The sequence below is a fragment of the Sesamum indicum genome, linkage group LG2 (genome assembly GCF_000512975.1).
Source record: "Sesamum indicum cultivar Zhongzhi No. 13 linkage group LG2, S_indicum_v1.0, whole genome shotgun sequence".
NCBI lineage: Eukaryota > Viridiplantae > Streptophyta > Magnoliopsida > Lamiales > Pedaliaceae > Sesamum > Sesamum indicum.
In genome coordinates, this window is record NC_026146.1 from 7,925,258 (window position 1) to 7,943,280 (window position 18,023).

The 18,023-nt window shown below is 33.8% G+C and overlaps 3 protein-coding genes across 3 annotated transcripts; all 3 read left to right on the top strand.

Moving 5' to 3' along the window:
- LOC105155588 (oligopeptide transporter 5-like) lies at window positions 1,142-4,212 on the top strand. Its single transcript, XM_011071482.2, has 6 exons — window positions 1,142-1,395; window positions 1,509-1,948; window positions 2,043-2,713; window positions 2,801-3,059; window positions 3,133-3,315; window positions 3,401-4,212. The coding sequence occupies exons 1-6, from the start codon at window positions 1,305-1,307 to the stop codon at window positions 4,022-4,024; spliced, it is 2,268 nt and encodes a 755-aa protein (XP_011069784.1). The 5' UTR covers window positions 1,142-1,304; the 3' UTR covers window positions 4,025-4,212.
- Window positions 6,721-9,138, top strand: LOC105155589 (alcohol dehydrogenase 3). The gene is made up of 10 exons (XM_011071483.2): window positions 6,721-6,879; window positions 7,045-7,181; window positions 7,283-7,329; window positions 7,463-7,788; window positions 7,877-7,959; window positions 8,068-8,143; window positions 8,257-8,318; window positions 8,413-8,508; window positions 8,639-8,800; window positions 8,877-9,138. The coding sequence occupies exons 1-10, from the start codon at window positions 6,843-6,845 to the stop codon at window positions 8,988-8,990; spliced, it is 1,140 nt and encodes a 379-aa protein (XP_011069785.1). The 5' UTR covers window positions 6,721-6,842; the 3' UTR covers window positions 8,991-9,138.
- On the top strand, window positions 15,275-17,787 carry LOC105155590 (uncharacterized protein At2g23090-like). Its single transcript, XM_011071484.2, has 3 exons — window positions 15,275-15,483; window positions 15,608-15,648; window positions 17,469-17,787. The coding sequence occupies exons 1-3, from the start codon at window positions 15,411-15,413 to the stop codon at window positions 17,586-17,588; spliced, it is 234 nt and encodes a 77-aa protein (XP_011069786.1). The 5' UTR covers window positions 15,275-15,410; the 3' UTR covers window positions 17,589-17,787.

Below are 18,023 nucleotides of genomic sequence, written 5' to 3' on the forward strand. Positions count from 1 at the left end.
AAACGTACGAAAATAATTTGATCATAAAAATATTTATTTGACCTGAATATATCCGCAATAAGCCAATCAAAGATAAATATAGAGTTTTTTTTTCTTTTTTTCTGATTTTTGGTTAATATAAGCAAATTCGATAAATTTTGACTAACAGAGGAACTTATTTGTTAGACAAAAGCAAACTTTAAAGGCATTAAATGTAATTTTTCAAATCACAAAAAATTTAAATGTAATCACACAGAATCTCATAAAAGAAGAGTGTAATTACCCTACAAATTTTAATTGAGAAGAACTGAAGACAAACACTACGGATTACAGTTTTAGCTCCATATGTGTTTATTTAATTAATAACAATGTAGGAAAGTAATTATACTAATTTCTTGCCGTAACATATATGTATCTTTTAATACAATAATAATTGCCAAGTTTAATTTTCGGGTAAGTCATTCTAATGCTGTGTTCTCCCACTACTTAAAAAAAAACATTATTACCTATAGTATAAATCATTGCAACTTAAAAATTATTGTAAATTTTAGCACTAAAATCGACATAAAAACTTAAATTTCGATAAAAATTTGTCAACATTCGCCATACATGAGGTCGAAATATTTACTATGATTTTAGTTGTAACTTATATTTGACCTTGTTTGCAGAAATAATTATCAATAATCGTTTGGCGGTCGTACATGTTTAACCATAACTAAAAATCCATCTTTTCTATAGTTTCCTCATAGTACTATTTTAAAACCTTTGTCTCTCTTATATCTATACTAATAACAAAAAGAAAGGTAGTCACAAATGACTGTTATTGATATCATGGCATCAATTTGTAAATAATAGATGGTGATTTTCTTACACATATTGCTATAATCTGACAAGATCATGCTTTCTGCACTTACTGTGCTGTACCAGAAATAAATAAAACGGGCAGTTAGGAAACTCTTTTGGTAGACCCTGGGGCAAGTTCACAATCAGGAATCTTGAAACATCTACATTATTTGAACTCCGGGCACGAGCAGCTGACAAGTTCATTCTCTTTTCTTACATAAACAAACAAAAAGTTTTTGGTTGGTAACGGCTAGGTGTGACCTCATTCTATAAGAATGGGTTTTCAGCATTTTCTTCTCACCACCTTCTTGTTGTCATGAATATCACCTCATTATCAATTTCTGCCAACTCCAAACCACTTCAGGCCAACGTACGAAGCTAAGGAAAGAGTCGAAAGACGAGTATAAAGATCAAGAAAGCATATCAGAGCCTTGCAGCATTTGTTTCACTTCATCAGTTTAGCACGTATTGCTTTTCGTGATATGGAGCCTTCAGACAGCAGCGCTACGATGCCTGATTCGTACGAGCCCACGAAACCTGCTGTCTCAGGAAATGCTACACTTGAAGCACTAGGTCAGTTATTCCAATTGTGTTTTACGTAGTTCAAGAAACCAACGGTATATTTCGAGTACGTATGTATGTTTTCCAGTTTTGTAATGAACCGGGACATGTTAATTTCTCTGCAGATGAGGTGAATGATTCTCCCATTGAGGAAGTCCGGCTAACGGTACCGATAACGGACGACCCTACGCTTCCATGTTTGACATTTCGGACATGGGTTCTAGGAATAATATCTTGTGCAACTTTAGGATTCTTAAACCAATTCTTTGGTTATCGCCAAAATGCGCTCTCTGTAACGTCGGTTTCAGCGCAAATTCTAGTCCTTCCCTTAGGAAAGCTTATGGCCGTGTCTCTGCCAAGAAAAGAAATACGTATCCCTGGAACAAAATGGACATTCTCATTGAATCCAGGCCCCTTCAGCATAAAGGAGCATTGCCTTATCACTATATTTGCCAACACGGGATCAAATTCCGTCTATGCTGTCAATATTATTACCATTGTCAAGGCGTTTTACCATCGTCGACTTAACCCCGTGGCTGCAATGTTACTAACACATAGTACACAGGCAAAGATTTACTGTTCTTGCTTAGTAATTGAAATGGATTTGTTTGTTTGCATTTAATTTCCTAAGTAAAAAATTTCAACTTTTTGCTGGTCAGATGCTTGGGTATGGCTGGGCAGGTATTTTCAGGAAATTCCTCGTTGATTCGCCCTACATGTGGTGGCCTATCAATCTTGTTCAAGTTTCTCTCTTCAGAGCATTGCATGAGGTTGAAGTTAGACGAAAAGGAGGCCTCACAAGGCTGCAGTTTTTCATCATCGTCCTGGTTTCCAGCTTCTCTTACTATATAGTCCCCAACTATCTTTTCCCATCTATCACAGCTCTCTCCTTTGTGTGTTGGATATGGAAAGATTCTGTAACGGCCCAGCAAATAGGATCCGGGATTTATGGCCTAGGAGTCGGCTCATTCGCATTCGATTGGGCCACCGTAGCAGGATTTCTGGGCAGCCCCCTGGCGACTCCTGGATTTGCTATCATCAACATGTTGGTAGGTTTCGTGTTGGTTCTTTATGTCGTGACGCCAATTGCCTATTGGAACAACTTTTACAACGCTAAGCGGTTTCCTATCATTTCTGCCCATGTGTTTGATGCAAATGGAGCAAAATACAACATATCAGCAATTCTAACTGAGAGAACGTTTGAGTTCAATAATCAGGGGTATGATAATTACAGCAAGGTTAATCTCAGCATATTTTTCGTGTTGGCCTATGGAATAAGCTTCGCGACTTTGGCTGCAACCGTTTCACATGTAGCGCTCTTTCACGGAAGGTATCGTATGTTCTACATTTGATTCAAATGGATACAGAGGGTTTAGACTAATTTGGATTAAATCTTTGACAAGTCTTGAAATTGCAGAACAATTTGGCAGCAAACAAAGAAGTCATTTCAGGACAAGTTTGGAGATGTGCACACAAGATTGATGAGAAAAAACTATGATCCTGTTCCTCAGTGGTGGTTCCACGCTCTCCTCCTTTTGGTAATTGCGATGTCGTTGTTTTCCTGTGAAGGGTTCGGAAGGCAATTACAGCTCCCTTACTGGGGTGTCATTTTAGCAATGGCTTTGGCTTTCATTTTCACTCTGCCTGCCGGTGTCATTACAGCCACAACCAACCAGGTATGATTTGTTTCAGGTTCGATCAAGCCCGCTTATTGCAATATTCTAGTAATATTCTGATGTCTTTCTTCAGCAAATAGGATTAAATGTCGTCTCTGAGATGATTATTGGCTACATGTATCCTGGCAAACCTCTAGCCAATGTAGCCTTCAAAACTTATAGCACCATAAGCATGGCACAGGCCATTACATTTCTTTCGGATTTCAAGCTAGGCCATTACATGAAAATCCCTCCAAAATCCATGTTCCTGGTTCAGGTAAACCTCCTAAACACTTACTACTATTTTCTTGACCAACATTCTGAAAACTAATGCAATAAGATACGTCGATTCTTGAATGAAGCTAGTGGGAACATTAGTCAGTTCCTTGGTGTACTTCGGCTCAGCTTGGTGGCTGCTCACAAGCATAGAAAACATCTGCAATCCATCAAAATTGCCTGACGGGAGCCCCTGGACGTGCCCTGGGGACGATGTCTTCTACAATGCTTCCATAATCTGGGGCGTTGTCGGACCCCTACGCATGTTTGGGAAACTCGGATTGTACCCGGGAATGAACTACTTCTTCCTCTTCGGCGCCATTGCACCCGTGCCTGTGTGGTACTTCTCACGCAAATATCCTGAGAAGAAGTGGATTCGGCTGATCAACGTCCCAATCCTTATCTCAGGAGCCGGTGCGATGCCCGTGGCCAAGGCCGTGAACTACATGTGCTGGTTCAGCGTGGGACTGTTCTTCAACTTGTACGTGTACCGGAGATTTAAGCATTGGTGGGTTAGGCACAATTACATTCTATCGGCAGGCCTGGATGCCGGGGTCGCATTCATGGGCACCCTGTGCTATTTTACCTTACAATATAACGGCATCCGGGGCCCGAGGTGGTGGGGGCTGGCGGTGGATGATCACTGCCCATTAGCTAAGTGCCCAACTGCGCCTGGAATACAAGTTGAAGATTGCCCTGTCTTTCACTGATCTGCTGCTACAATTTGTGCTTCTCCTTCCACACAAAGTTACCCGTTAAAGACTTTTATAGGAAGACAGTGCGATGTAAATATGCGAAGGTACCTTTAATTCGTTAATGGATAAATTACACTTCAAAACATTAGAAACTTCGTCACTCAGTATTGCTATCTTATGGAAAAACGTATATAGATTTCTACTGTCCCAATATAAAAACCAAAGATTTTATGACACTGTACTAAATTTATATAAAATTTAATATAAGTTATTTTGTGTCATATTCTAAATGAGTAATTATTTTTCTTTGAAAAAAAAAAGTAAGTCACTTTCGCGCCTTTTTCAAAATAGAGTAATTTACTACGTACGCGATTTTATATACTTCACGTGTTTTTCTTTACTTTTTTATAATATTTCATCATAAAATTATATTTATTATCTTATTTAAAAATCATTTAATCTAATTTGAATTTACAGTCAAAAATCTAATTAGTAGATCAATAGTGTATATTTTATTTAATTTAAATAAATATACAATTAGATGTTAAAAGCAGGGCAGGGAATGAAGGGGGAATGGCGATGGCGAGGAGGAGGTGGAGGGAGGATGTTATTTTTCGCTTCTAGCTTACTTCTTCATCTTTTGTTTTCTCACAAATTTTTATATTTTTAATAAATTCAAATTATAATTTATTTTTCTTCTCTCACCTTCACATTTTTTTTTCTTCCTACGAATTTTTTTCTTTTCATTTCGTACCATAATTTTTTTTATATATATTTATGGAAATTGCATAGGACATGATTTTTGGAGTGTTTTAACCCCTTTTTGTTCCTACACGCTAAAATGCCCATATGATGTGTTTGAAAGAACCATGGTCAAATTCACTTATTTTAACCTTGTTTTTAGTACATTTTTTTGGATTAATTTTTCTCCCTCTTAAAGAAAATAATTAATTTGCTCTTAAATATATTTAGTTAAATATCAAAATACCAATAAAGTATAAAAAAAATAGGTTTAACTTGAAAAGTTAAATTAAAAACACAATAGGAAAGATTAATATCCTAAAATTTACTTTTCAATTTTACTATCTTTATGAATATAATGTTAATCAATTATAATAATTATATACTATTAATTAATTTTAAATTACCATTATATGTATTTAAAATAAATACTTATAAGTTATTTTAGTTATCTTTTTGAATTTAAAAAAAATTAAATCAATTTTCTAAATATTTTAGAAACTTTAAAGTTTTAAAAAAAACTAGGTGACGGCAAGTGTCGTCAACCCATTTGCTCGGGGTGGCGGTAGCAAGGATTGGGGGTGGGTGTCGTCAACTCATTTTCTATATGGTGAACTCGAGGAGGAAAAACTGATGAAAATGAGAAAAAAGTTTATAAGCTAAAATAAACACCCAAACAATGGCATGAAAGGTATAAAACAATTATGTCTTTTGGCTTTAGTGTTAATAAGAGTGATAAATGTATCTACTGTAAAGTCAAAGGAGATGATTGTATAATTCTATGTTTGTATGTAGATGATATTCTGTCAATAGGATCGAACTTAGAAATAATTATCGAAGCCAAGTAATTCTTGAAACATAAGTTTGACATGAAGGATATGGGTGAGGCAAATGTAATTCTTGGCATCAAGTTGATTGGGTCAACTTATGGTATAGCTATTCTCAATCTCACTATGTTGAGAAGATAATTGAGAAATTTTGGCTATAAAGAATGTAAAAGTGCAAAGACGCCACATAATCCTTCGGTGGCACTGTTCAAGAATGAAAGTGGTGTGTCGATTTCTCAATTAAGGGCAAATCATTAGGAGTTTGTCATATTTTTAACTAATGACTCGAAACCAGATATATCTTTCTCTATCTCGAAGCTTTTTAGATACAATAGTTCTCATGATGGAACCCATTAGCGAGCATTGGATAGAGTGCTTATGTACCTTAATGGCATAACATTACTAGTCATACATTACGGCAGGTTCCCTGCAGTTCTAAAGGGTTATTGTGATGCTAACTGGATAGTCCAAAATATTAAATCTATTTTATTCAAACGCTCAGATATCAAAACACTGCCTTGACATATTATAATTTCTAACAAGTTTATCTTTATCCAAAAATTCATCTGCTTTATTTTTTGGATAAATTAAGTAATATAATTAAAATTTTCTTTTTTTATATCTAGTCATACTTTTTTTTTTTTGGCAACTTAAAATTATTTTCCATTTCTGATTTTTATTGAATAAGTGTATCGTTGTTTATCTTCATCCAAATGATTCACTCATTTTCCAAATAAATCTAATTAGTAATATAATTTCAATTTATTTTTATTTTCAATATACTTTTGCCTTTATATATTTATTAATTATTATAAAATTTATTTAGATTATTATCGTTTATATATTTAATTTTAAAATTTAAATAATTTATATTTTTGTTTAGTAAATACTCTTGTTCTGATATCAAATTTAGTGTTGGGCTGATATTGAAATGGAAAATTCATCAACTTGTGCTTTTGAGTAAGAACAGTGGAAAACAAACAGCCAAAACCAGAGGCGAGTTTTGTAGGAACCAACCAGGGACTGAATACAGGCGTAGCCTCTCGTATTCGTCGCGCGATGTCAAATGCAAATACGCCCTGTACGCTGACTTCAAACACCAATCAGATGCATACCCTGATTCCATTTTGCCTACTCGATTTCCTTATAAATAGCCTCACTTGAAAGTTGCAACTCATCAAACTACTCTACAACGTATCAACAACCTCTGCTCACTGTTTCCAACCAAATACTGCTACATCTTAGATCAAGAACTCTAATTCCAGATGTCGAGCACCGCCGGTCAGGTCATAAAATGCAAAGGTTTGATTTTTGAGACCCTTTAGTTAAAAACATGTTGGTTATTAATTGTTTCAATTTCTACACGATCTAATTAATAATGGGTTCTACTGCAGTGAATGAGTTGCATTTCTTGTGTAAATTGATGGGCTGATTAGTTTTTCTGTTTTTGGTTTTTGTGGATTAAAGCTGCTGTTGCATGGGAGCCCGGGAAGCCACTGGTTATTGAGGAGGTGGAGGTGGCGCCGCCGCAGAAAATGGAGGTCCGATTGAAGATTCTCTTCACCTCCCTTTGCCATACTGATGTCTACTTCTGGGAAGCCAAGGTGAGCTATTAATCAAGAACCTACTATATTTTTGCTTCTAGACGTAAAAGAATTAGAGTAGAAGTCATGAGGGTTTACTGTTATGTTCTTGATCTTTTTAGGCTCAAGATTCTGTCTTTCCTCGAATTCTTGGACACGAAGCAGCAGGGTATGTTGTTAACTCACTCTTTGTGTTAACTTATTCCATGTTTTAGTCAATCATTCATCATATAAGTTTTTTTATGTTTGAGGGCTAAAAGATGGAAGAATTTATATCTTGATTATGGGGTAATGGGCTGTAGGATCGTGGAGAGCGTAGGAGAAGGAGTGACCGAACTCGTTCCGGGCGATCACGTTCTCCCAGTGTTCACAGGGGAATGCAGGCAATGTGCTCACTGCAAATCTGAAGAGAGCAATATGTGTAGCCTTCTCAGGATCAATACTGAGAGGGGAGTGATGATCAATGACGAGAAAACAAGATTTTCGATCAATGGAAAGCCTATTTACCATTTTGTTGGCACATCCACATTTAGTGAATACACTGTGGTTCATGTTGGTTGTGTTGCCAAAATCAATCCTCTTGCTCCTCTGGATAAAGTTTGTGTGTTAAGCTGTGGGATTTCCACAGGTAAACTTGTAAGATAATCGGGTTGCTTTTTTAACTTTCTTGATGAATCGTTTCTGATGGACTAGTTTTGGCTGCTTTTTTGTTATAGGCCTTGGTGCTACGTTGAATGTTGCCAAACCAACAAAGGGTTCATCGGTGGCTGTTTTCGGACTTGGAGCCGTTGGCCTTGGTGTATGTTCCAAGTTGAATCATCATTTTCATTTGTTTTGCAGATCTGTGACAAAAGGAAAGAAACAATGAAGTGAATAATTTTTCTCCATTTTTTCTGGTCATTTTCAGGCTGTAGAAGGAGCCAGATTGGCTGGTGCTTCAAGAATAATTGGTGTGGACTTGAACTCTGCCAGATTTGAAGAAGGTATACAATAAGTTGATAAGGCATCGTCATAATTCTTGATTAACATCTATCTATCAGTAGACACAAGAAACTGTATCATACATTTGCTGAGTGTTGCTGTTTTATGCATGCAGCAAAGAAATTTGGTGTGACTGAATTCGTAAATCCAAAAGACTATAACAAGCCAGTTCAAGAGGTTGGTGCATCTATCAATAACTTTATATCCATCATTCTTCTGTAGTATGTGCGGTAATTAACAGTTTTCGTGTCAAAATTTGTACGTACTATAGGTCATAGCTGAGATGACTGATGGAGGAGTGGATCGAAGCATCGAATGTACTGGAAACATCAATGCCATGATCTCTGCATTTGAATGTGTTCATGATGTATGTTACCATATCTCCAACTTCAACATTTGAACTCCTGAAAACTTCTCATACTCCCAAATGATCAGTTGTTGTACAAGATATTTGATTCATTCTACTTTGCTAATTACTGCTAAAACATTTGTGATAGGGATGGGGTATTGCTGTTCTTGTCGGTGTCCCTCATAAGGATGCCGTCTTCAAGACTCATCCAATGAATTTTTTGAATGAGAGGACTCTAAAGGGTACTTTCTTCGGGAACTATAAACCGCGGTCTGATCTTCCATCGGTTGTGGAAATGTACATGAAGAAGGTTAGCATTCAAACTCCTCTGGCAGCCAGAAAGCATGATTTCTTCATGATATGACTCGTTTTTATTTGATGTTCAGGAACTTGAACTGGAGAAGTTTATAACTCATGAAGTCCCTTTTGCTGAGATTAACAAGGCTTTTGAACTGATGCTGAAAGGTGAAGGCCTTCGTTGCATCATCCGAATGGAGTGAAAACACTGCTATGAAGTCTGTTGTTTAATTTCCGTGTTTGAAGGTGTGGGAAACCGTGATTTTGCTTTAACCAGTTTTCTATTCTGTTCATGTTGTATTATGTACACATCAAGTTCAACTGCATAAGTTTACGACTGTTGTGATCAAACTTTTGGTTTAATTATTTTAATATTATTATAAAATAATAAAAATATACCTAAAATAATATATATAATACAGATGTATCAAGTTCTGGATACTGTCCACTATTTGGAAAAAAAAAATTATTAAAAAAGAAGCCAAGTCGCAGACACGACGCGAAGTCGTGGAAGCTGTCCATGAGTAGATTTAATTTATGCTTTTTTTTTTTTTTTTTTACTGTCAAGGCTTGACAGCCTTGATTATTTTTTACTTGTTTGTTTGAAATAAATATTATATATATTATTAATATTATATATTATAATTATTTATTTATAAACTTAAATATTTTTAATTATAATTAAATTTAAAATTTTATTAATTAAAAAAATATAATTATTTATTATAAATATTATTCAAAATTTTGATATAGATAGCGATAAATAAATTACAATAATTCGTTTCGATATACAAAATAATAACTAAATTCACAAATATATCAATATAACAACGATAATTAAATTACAATAATTTGTATAAAGTGAGACAAATACCCACATATTTAATGGGACTCAAATCTCGCAAACATTGTAGAGTAGCAACCTCAAGATCCTAATCAACTATCACAACGATATGGAGTACAAAACTCCTTAAAATATAAACCGATATTACAACTTATAATAGAATGAACAAATCAAATTATAATAAAACAGATTCTTAACGAATGAAGCTCAGGAAAGCCAAATTTCGGTCATACAAGATCAGTTGTCCAAATCTTAGACCATGGTTGCACCACCACCAAGAAACCCGACGGGAAACCTCAAGAAATCACTTAAAAACTTTATGTCACAAAGACCCACAAAGGATGACTAGTTCACTTAGAACCGATTGCGATGAGAATATGAGAGATTCAAGTTATATATCTCTCAAACGGGTCACGAGCCTTTTTATAGGTGTAGAGAATCAACGGCAAAAATGAGTCATTGGAAACTTTCTCCAAAACCATCATCTTGGTTTTGGGAAAGCTTCCATTTCCATGGAAGAATGAGAGATTTGCAGAATCAGTGGAGATATGAGGTAGAAGAGAGCAGACGGCGATTTTAGGGTGTGAGAAGGAAATACAATCAAATTTAGTTTTAGACAAGATATATAATATATAAGGTCAAATTTGGGTCGGGTCAATGGGTTAATGGGTCAACCCGTCGGATAGCTTAGATGGGCCTCCAGGTGGGCTTAAGTGGTTTGGGTCTTGTTTGGGCCATATATATTAACAAACACATTTACATTATATATTGTATTAATTTGTAATATCTCATCGATTCACAGTGAATATAAATCTTATAGTGAATTAGTTAAAATTATATCACAAATTTGAATTATTGACAATTAATATATATGATATTAACAAAATTGAATTGAAAATATAATATATAATACAATAAATTTATGCTATAATTTTAATTAATTCACTAAAAAAACTCAATATCTACTATCAATCGGGAAGATACTACAAATTAATACGTCATATTTCTCATAAAAAAAAGAATAAATAATTTATAACTACGAAATTAAACCCTTTTTAATGTCGTCGGTCTGTCATTTTTCTTCTTTTATTTCTTTGTCGTTTTCGTTTCACCAACTAACTTTTTATCTTTTTAGAATTTTTTATATTTTAATTGCAATATTATTTTATATTATATATTCTTATATATTATAGAAAAATATAAATCAAGTTGTTATAACTAATTAATAAATAAAAAATTGGCAATCATGCAAGTTGTTTAAGAACATATTTTCTTACGGTGTGATTTTGCACGGCAATGTTGGGCTTTAGTCGATATTCCATGGGGCGTGACGTCAAATTCCGATGGTCTCTACCGAGTCTTGGCCTAGGCCAATTCCGATGGTCTCTGCCGAGTCTTGGCCGAGGCATCTTGCGGCAAACTGCACTGTGCATCAGTTCCTCTTAGCAACATCGCTGATTCGAAGGGTCATCGAGTACTCCAGCTGCTACAACTTTCTCTAGTGCACCGTGTTGTGTTGTGATGTATATGTTCGTAATATTTATTTATTTATAAGGGCAGAAAAATAATTTTTTACATGCAAATATACAATAAACACATACACTTTACCACACTACATAATTTTTAATACTATTATAAATACTCAAAATATTATTTCTTATAAGGGACTACTATTCGTCGATTCTGACCTCTCATACATATCAAGAAACCCTCTCGTAAATCGCGTGTTTTCACCTAGTACGCAATTGTATTGTAGGTAAAATTCTCGTTTCATCTTCTCGTTAAAATCACAACCACATCATGCTGCTTATGTTCTCTACCTCATTTGTTGTCTTAAGACGTGCCGGTTCTGAATTTGATAGTAACAAAAGTTCTTTCGGTTCTTATCAAAAGCAAAAAAAAAAAGTAAAATTATAAATGATCTTACTTATCGGACGGAAAGTCTCATTTTTTATATTCTCTTTAGAGTATCTTGAAAAATTATTTTTTGTTATCCGAACGTATTACTATTTTGATGTACACATCTAACTTTTAGAAAATAATAGTACTTCTAATGTCACGATGTTCTCTATTGACCATTTTTTGGCACAAACTATTCATAATAATTTTTGCAAAATAAAATGTAATGTTCAATTAATATTTACAATTTACCAATACTACTACACATGATTTTTCATATAAATTCAATAAAGTTATATTTATTGAAAAAGTTACATAATACAAATCAGAGTAATTTCAAATGTCACTTATACATTTGGAAAGTTAGATTAATTATATTGTTTTCTTATGATATAATACCAATTACATAGTAAAATAGCTACAATTCTTATCAGACATATTTTCCATAAACTCATGCTACTTTTCGTAACGTTTAATACGAGCCAACAAAGTGAAAAATTCGCAAAGTTCACAAGACATATACAGGCTCATAACATAATTCGACGATATTAATTGTTCTTTAGAATCATGTGTGCTCAGTATGGTTTAAACAGCAAACTGTTGTCGTCCCATAAATCCAAATAGGGGTAACCGTAATTTCGCAAAGGGTTCAAACAAATTATTTAGGAAAAATTATAATTTTAGTCCTGTAATTTAAGGGGTGGATGTTTTTTTTCTTTTTGGTCCTGCATGAATTTATTTTCAAAAATTAATCCATTAAGTTCAAAACTTTTGGCAATTTGAGTCCTTTACTGACCAATTTTGCCGAACAACTGCATGTAAAATTGTACATTTCACCTAATTAAATTGCAATTTTAGTCCTATAACTCAAGAGATGTGACATTTTTTGTTCCGCACGAACTCATTTATAGTACCAAAACCGACTAATCTTACCAAATTAATTACAAAACTAAATTACGAAAATCAATTCGTACAATATCAAGAATATTAATCCTAAATTATAGAATTAAAATTATATTTTATAAAAAGTTTTAAAGAGCTTATCTCACCCAAACGCCCCTTCTCATTGCCATACCTACCAACTCCCAACCCTCCAAATTAAAGCCAAGTAGTAAAGAATAGCTATGAGTGATATACGTCCCATTAGCCACCCACAAAGTCAAACATATATATCCCATTTTCTACCCTCTTGCAGGTAATGAGAGGGTCTACCACTACCACAAACTTTGATTCTACACCACTAAAACTAAAAGTAGCTACTGAAAACCAGCTGTACATACGTGTACATGATCTCAAACGATTTTGGTTAACTGAGGTCAAAATTTAAATTTTTGCATTGATTTTATCGAATTGTGTTAGATAGTATTAATTTACTAAAATTTTTAAATCGTGATGGGTAATGGACTCGTGTCTTTGTGGGTGTTTTATGAGACGGCGGTGGCTGACTGATAATGTCTGGTCTAATGGAGATTCAACTTGACTTATTTATGTATTGATGGAGTTACGGTGATTAAGTTAGATAGTGTTCCGATGAGGATTTTGACGGAAGGAACAACTGGTTTGGGTTAAATATTTTTTTTGTCGGGAAGACTAAAATGAATTTGCCTCAATTTAGTATTTCTTTTTTTTATTTAAATGAATAAATAAAAAGCACTTGGCCTTTGATTACATTAGAGGGTTATCCATTAGTAGGAAAACTTAGGTATAGTGGTCTTGAAAGGATTTCCTCTTTCCATGTTTGGATGGGTAGGGTGCTCCTAAGTGCATTTTGAAAATTGGATTGGATATTTTTTTGTAAATCTTATTATAATTTTTATTTCATTATATATACATATATATATATCAAATGTATAAAAATAGTATTATATATTATTTAAGAAAGTAGTTCATACATATATGATGAGGGATTAATTATTGAAAGACGAAGATACCCTTCATTAAGGGTAAAAATGACATTTCTGCTGTAGATCAGCAGGGCGAGTCATCGACCCGATGGCTACAATGGTTGCACGCCATACGATCTAGAACCAGGAACCTAGGATCGTGACACGTGGCTATCTCTACAGTGTCCGATATTAACCCTATAAATACCGCAGATCTGACTAAATGGAGGTAACTAACATTTATTACGTTTGACCTTTTAGCTTGAGATCGCATATTTCTATCTCGACCACCAACTAATTTGGGCGTCGGAGAGTTTTCGTTGGGGACGAACCCGACTAGCCTAATTTGCTTGTTTTATCCTCAGGCCGCATTTATAAATTTGGGGAAGTGACGTGGCCCGATCGAGTTCGTTGATCTAGGTCGCACATTCGAGCCGGATCAATATCGCTTATATATATTATATAATGGAGTAGAAAATGTAACAATTGCCCAAAAATAACTTGAATAATTTCTTCAAAATAATATTTTATAATTTTCTTATGGATTTTATCTTTTTAATTTATAGGTAGCGTTAGAAGATATTGTGCGGATTAATTTGGCTTCTCCCTAATGCAAAAAAGAAAAAATGCTGTAAATCTCTGTAAAGACAAGACCGTTATGATTGCTACTATGAAAGGAGGGTTCATTGAGAAGGACGGTTATGACTACGAATTCTATATGAATATTATATCATTCCGATTTTGAGAATTATTTTATTAGAAATTTTATATCTTGAAATGAAAATTTAATTTTGGTTAATCGAGTATTTTGAAACATTGGTCTTAATTTGGTCAGTCAAATATAATGTATTACTAATACTTCGAGTTCGAACTTTTTTGAGTTGGAGTCGATCCTACTCGAGGTTTCAACTTGGGCTCTCTCGGATGAGCCGACCTCGACCTCTACTGTCTTTGTTTGGAAATCCAAAATTGATTCGCAAGTATTTTTCTATTATAGTATGGTAATTTTTTTTATTATTACGCTTAGAAAATTTATATATATAATTAAATATTTTATGTATTTAAATATATATTTACTACTATAAAAAGTTAAATATACAAATACAATTTGCAACCCATGAGCATTATATTAGTTGGAAAAATTGTGTGCGTCATTAAATAAATAAAAAATACTAATTTATTGATTGAGCTTATAATTTAGTTAAAATATCGTATTATTATATAAAACTATAACATATGCATTATATTCAGTTACTACATCATATATATATATATATATTTTATATACACTCATAGTGCTTACAAAATTTCGTATATATTAATATTCTTAATTAAATAAAAATATAAGTAATAGTTAATTATTATAAAACTTCTATATTTTTTTCTAATTATGTTTTCTACTAAATTAATATTAACAAAAACAAATAATCACATATTATGTATTTCTATTATTTGGTGGGTATTTTTTTTTAAATGAAAGCGATAAGCTTTTCTTTATTAAATAAATTGATTACAATTTTAAATATTACATATTTATATTTAATAATTATGAACAGTTATAATAATAATATATTAATTATCAATATCAGATAATTATATATAATTAAAATTTACTATTAAAATAAAAATATATCTACTATTAAAATAATTTAATATTTTTATAATTAATAGAATTCGAAGTCATAATTTTATAATTATAAAATCTCAATTGCGCAAACTCAACTAAATTTTGATGGGCAGGGGGGGTGGGTGTTTAATGATGAGTATGTGTCAATAATTCCTGCCTGATGCGTATCATTTTCCTCGTAGATATGTCCTCTTCTCCAACATTAAATACCCCTAAAACCTCACCATATTGCAACAATAATTTTTTAAATAATTTCTTTTGCGGTTTATTTATAGAAGAATTCAGCCTTGCTTCTCTACCATTGAGGGTCGGAAGGGCAGACCGGCAGAGCATCCAGGAAAAAAAATAAAAGGAGTAGCAGGTAGAAGCCATGGGTGGAGGCAATGGCCAGAAGTCAAGGATGGCTCGCGAGAGGAACATGGAGAAGCTCAAAGCTCCAAAGGGTATCTCTATTTTTGTATGAATTTTTGAGTGCAAATGTTTTTTTTTTTTTTTTTCCTTCTTTTAATTGTTTGGTGCAACCAGAATTGAAGTGATCAAGAGGGTGTATTTGATTTTTCTGTGCAGGAAGCCAGCTTGAATCCAACAAGAAGGCCATGAACATCCAGGTTTTTATTTTTAAAAATTTTTTAGTCTAGTTTAGAGTTATGGTTTTTGTAGACTTACCTGTAGTTTTTGTAGTTTACTTGTGTTGTGTTTTGGGGTTAATGCTCTGCTGAATAATGTTGAATCTGGCAGTTTTACATGCCTTTTATGATTGTTTTCTGTTCTTGTAAATTATGTTTTGTATATAATCATCAGTGGTTTCTTGAGAACTTCTTGCTGAAAAGGACTGACTATAAATGTTTGCTTCAGTACTGAGCTTTTCAAGAATGTGACAGATATTGAATTTTTCTTACTTCTCTAATTGCTTTTATCGGATGTACGCCTAATAATTGCGATCTCTGCTGAAGCGAATTTTACAGTTTCTAATGGTGTTAAATGCAATTTATCTCTTGTGATATGGAAATGAGTAAAAAACATTGTGTGAGAAAGAAAATAGCAAATTACTCTCTTGTGTTGCGAGCAATGAAGCAAATTACCCCTATCTATGGGTTAGATTGGTGTATTTGCTTTATTTTCCAAAACACAGGAGTATTTTGCTAATTTTTTTCACAAGCAGGTTTTTTGGTCTTTTTTCGTATCACATAGGGGTAAATTGCATTTTACCCGTTTCTAATGCCTTATGACCTCTAAAACTAAATTATAAAACAATTTCGTGTAGAGCAAATCAAATTTGATTCTATTCACGTCCATCGTCAGAAAAAAGCTTTTTTTATGTTGCTCTTGGTTCTCTTTTTGTTGATTCATTTTGAGGGATCGAGGTTGTTTTCACATGTATTTATGCTGCATGTTAGTCCATATTTGATGTGTAGTTTCGATGGTAAAGGAGATGATTGATCATCATCATCCTACATGGTCAAATTTTGGCTGTTCACAGTTAGTCCAATTCTGGTAAGTTAAGAAAACAGACACTATTTGCTTTACCATTTCATGACTTTGTAGCTAAGGAATGGCTTAATTTCAATCCCAGAAGTACACCAATTTCAGTGAGTAGAAGGTGTCCGGATATGGATGCGAAAATGCATTGGTTGAATAGGTTTTAGTTGAGGAATAAAAGTAACTTTCAGAAGTAAAGTTGGATTACGTTGCATATTATGAATATATGATGCAGTTCATTATTATAGATACATTAGGTTTAGGTGGCTGATATGATAATTCATTTATATAAGAAATCAAATTAAGCTTCAAAATGTTTTATCCAATTGCTCAACAACACAAACTTACACACCCATAGTAGACTAAGGGAGCATTTGCAATAGCTTTTGCTTTTCTGGTGTAAGTAAATTGCGAAAAAGTTGTAAGTTACTTGTCGGAAAAGTTGGGAGTACTTGAAAACAGAAGTGGAATGTAGAAAAATCTAAAATTGGAGTGTTTGGGGAAAAAGCTTAATATGTACGAATTTGCCAATAACCTGCAAAGTTTGTTAAGGGAAAAATTTATAACTTTTGGTGTTAAATGGCTTAATTTAAGTCGTTCAAAAGCGTACGTTGTAAATCAAGAACACTTTTTCCTTATAAGCACTTAAATTAAGCTACTCCAAACATCCCTTAAGTCGTGTAATTATGGTATGGCAATTTAGCTTAAGAACCTTTGCTTTCATCTAGCTGAAAACTCCTTCACCTCCCCCTTATCAGCCTGTCCAAAGTGCAACGCATGATAAGGCAAAATTTGTAAAAGGGAAAAGAAAACATAGCAGTAACCATGTGATACATTCCCCTTGGGACTTTATCATTCTTTGCTTGATATAAAATTGCACTGATCTTTCCACATTTAATTCTACTCAAGAAGTGTTTCAGTGAATGATCATCGGGGTTCTACTTTGCAGTGCAAGGTCTGCATGCAAACATTTATTTGCACTACATCAGAGGTGAAATGCAAGGAACATGCTGAAGCTAAACATCCCAAGGCCGATCTCTACGCTTGTTTTCCCCACCTGAAGAAGTGATAAGAAGCTGGTATGAGTATCAAACAATGGGTTTCAACTATGTCTCTAATCTGTCAATGTGTTTAGTCCGAAGCTGTTTCAGTACTTGCTGAATGATGTTCTAAACTTTTTAAGTGTATTGAAACTCGATCGGAGTATGTCTATATTATCTGTCTATTTCTCTGCCCTTATATGCTATGGCAAAACTGTTGCCGGTCAACATTTCTGGTACCGGCTCCTCAATTTCGCCATACTCTTCAAATGTCTGTCTAGACAGTGAACATTCTTCTTTGAGCTTGCATATCATAGAGCTTTGAGCTCGGATATCATAGCAGCTGCCGGATATGGATATTGATCTATCTTAACTGAGTCTAAATATATAGCAAAAGCGGCGAAATTTGGCTCTCAGTCTACCTTCTAGGGTGGCGTTGTGTTTTCATCATAGATCCCATTAGT

Excerpts from the sequence above, each read along its gene's own strand:
- LOC105155589 (XM_011071483.2), top strand. The coding sequence starts at position 6,843 with ATGTCGAGCACCGCCGGTCAGGTCATAAAATGCAAAG. Across the intron at positions 7,789-7,876 it reads AAGCTGTGGGATTTCCACAG|GCCTTGGTGCTACGTTGAAT; the intron begins GTAAACTTGTAA and ends TTTTTGTTATAG. Across the intron at positions 8,801-8,876 it reads TGGAAATGTACATGAAGAAG|GAACTTGAACTGGAGAAGTT; the intron begins GTTAGCATTCAA and ends TTTGATGTTCAG.
- LOC105155588 (XM_011071482.2), top strand. The coding sequence starts at position 1,305 with ATGGAGCCTTCAGACAGCAGCGCTACGATGCCTGATTCGTACGAGCCC. Across the intron at positions 1,396-1,508 it reads TGCTACACTTGAAGCACTAG|ATGAGGTGAATGATTCTCCC; the intron begins GTCAGTTATTCC and ends ATTTCTCTGCAG. Across the intron at positions 3,316-3,400 it reads AATCCATGTTCCTGGTTCAG|CTAGTGGGAACATTAGTCAG; the intron begins GTAAACCTCCTA and ends TCTTGAATGAAG.
- LOC105155590 (XM_011071484.2), top strand. The coding sequence starts at position 15,411 with ATGGGTGGAGGCAATGGCCAGAAGTCAAGGATGGCTCGCGAGAGGAAC. Across the intron at positions 15,484-15,607 it reads GAAGCTCAAAGCTCCAAAGG|GAAGCCAGCTTGAATCCAAC; the intron begins GTATCTCTATTT and ends TTTTCTGTGCAG. Across the intron at positions 15,649-17,468 it reads AGAAGGCCATGAACATCCAG|TGCAAGGTCTGCATGCAAAC; the intron begins GTTTTTATTTTT and ends TCTACTTTGCAG.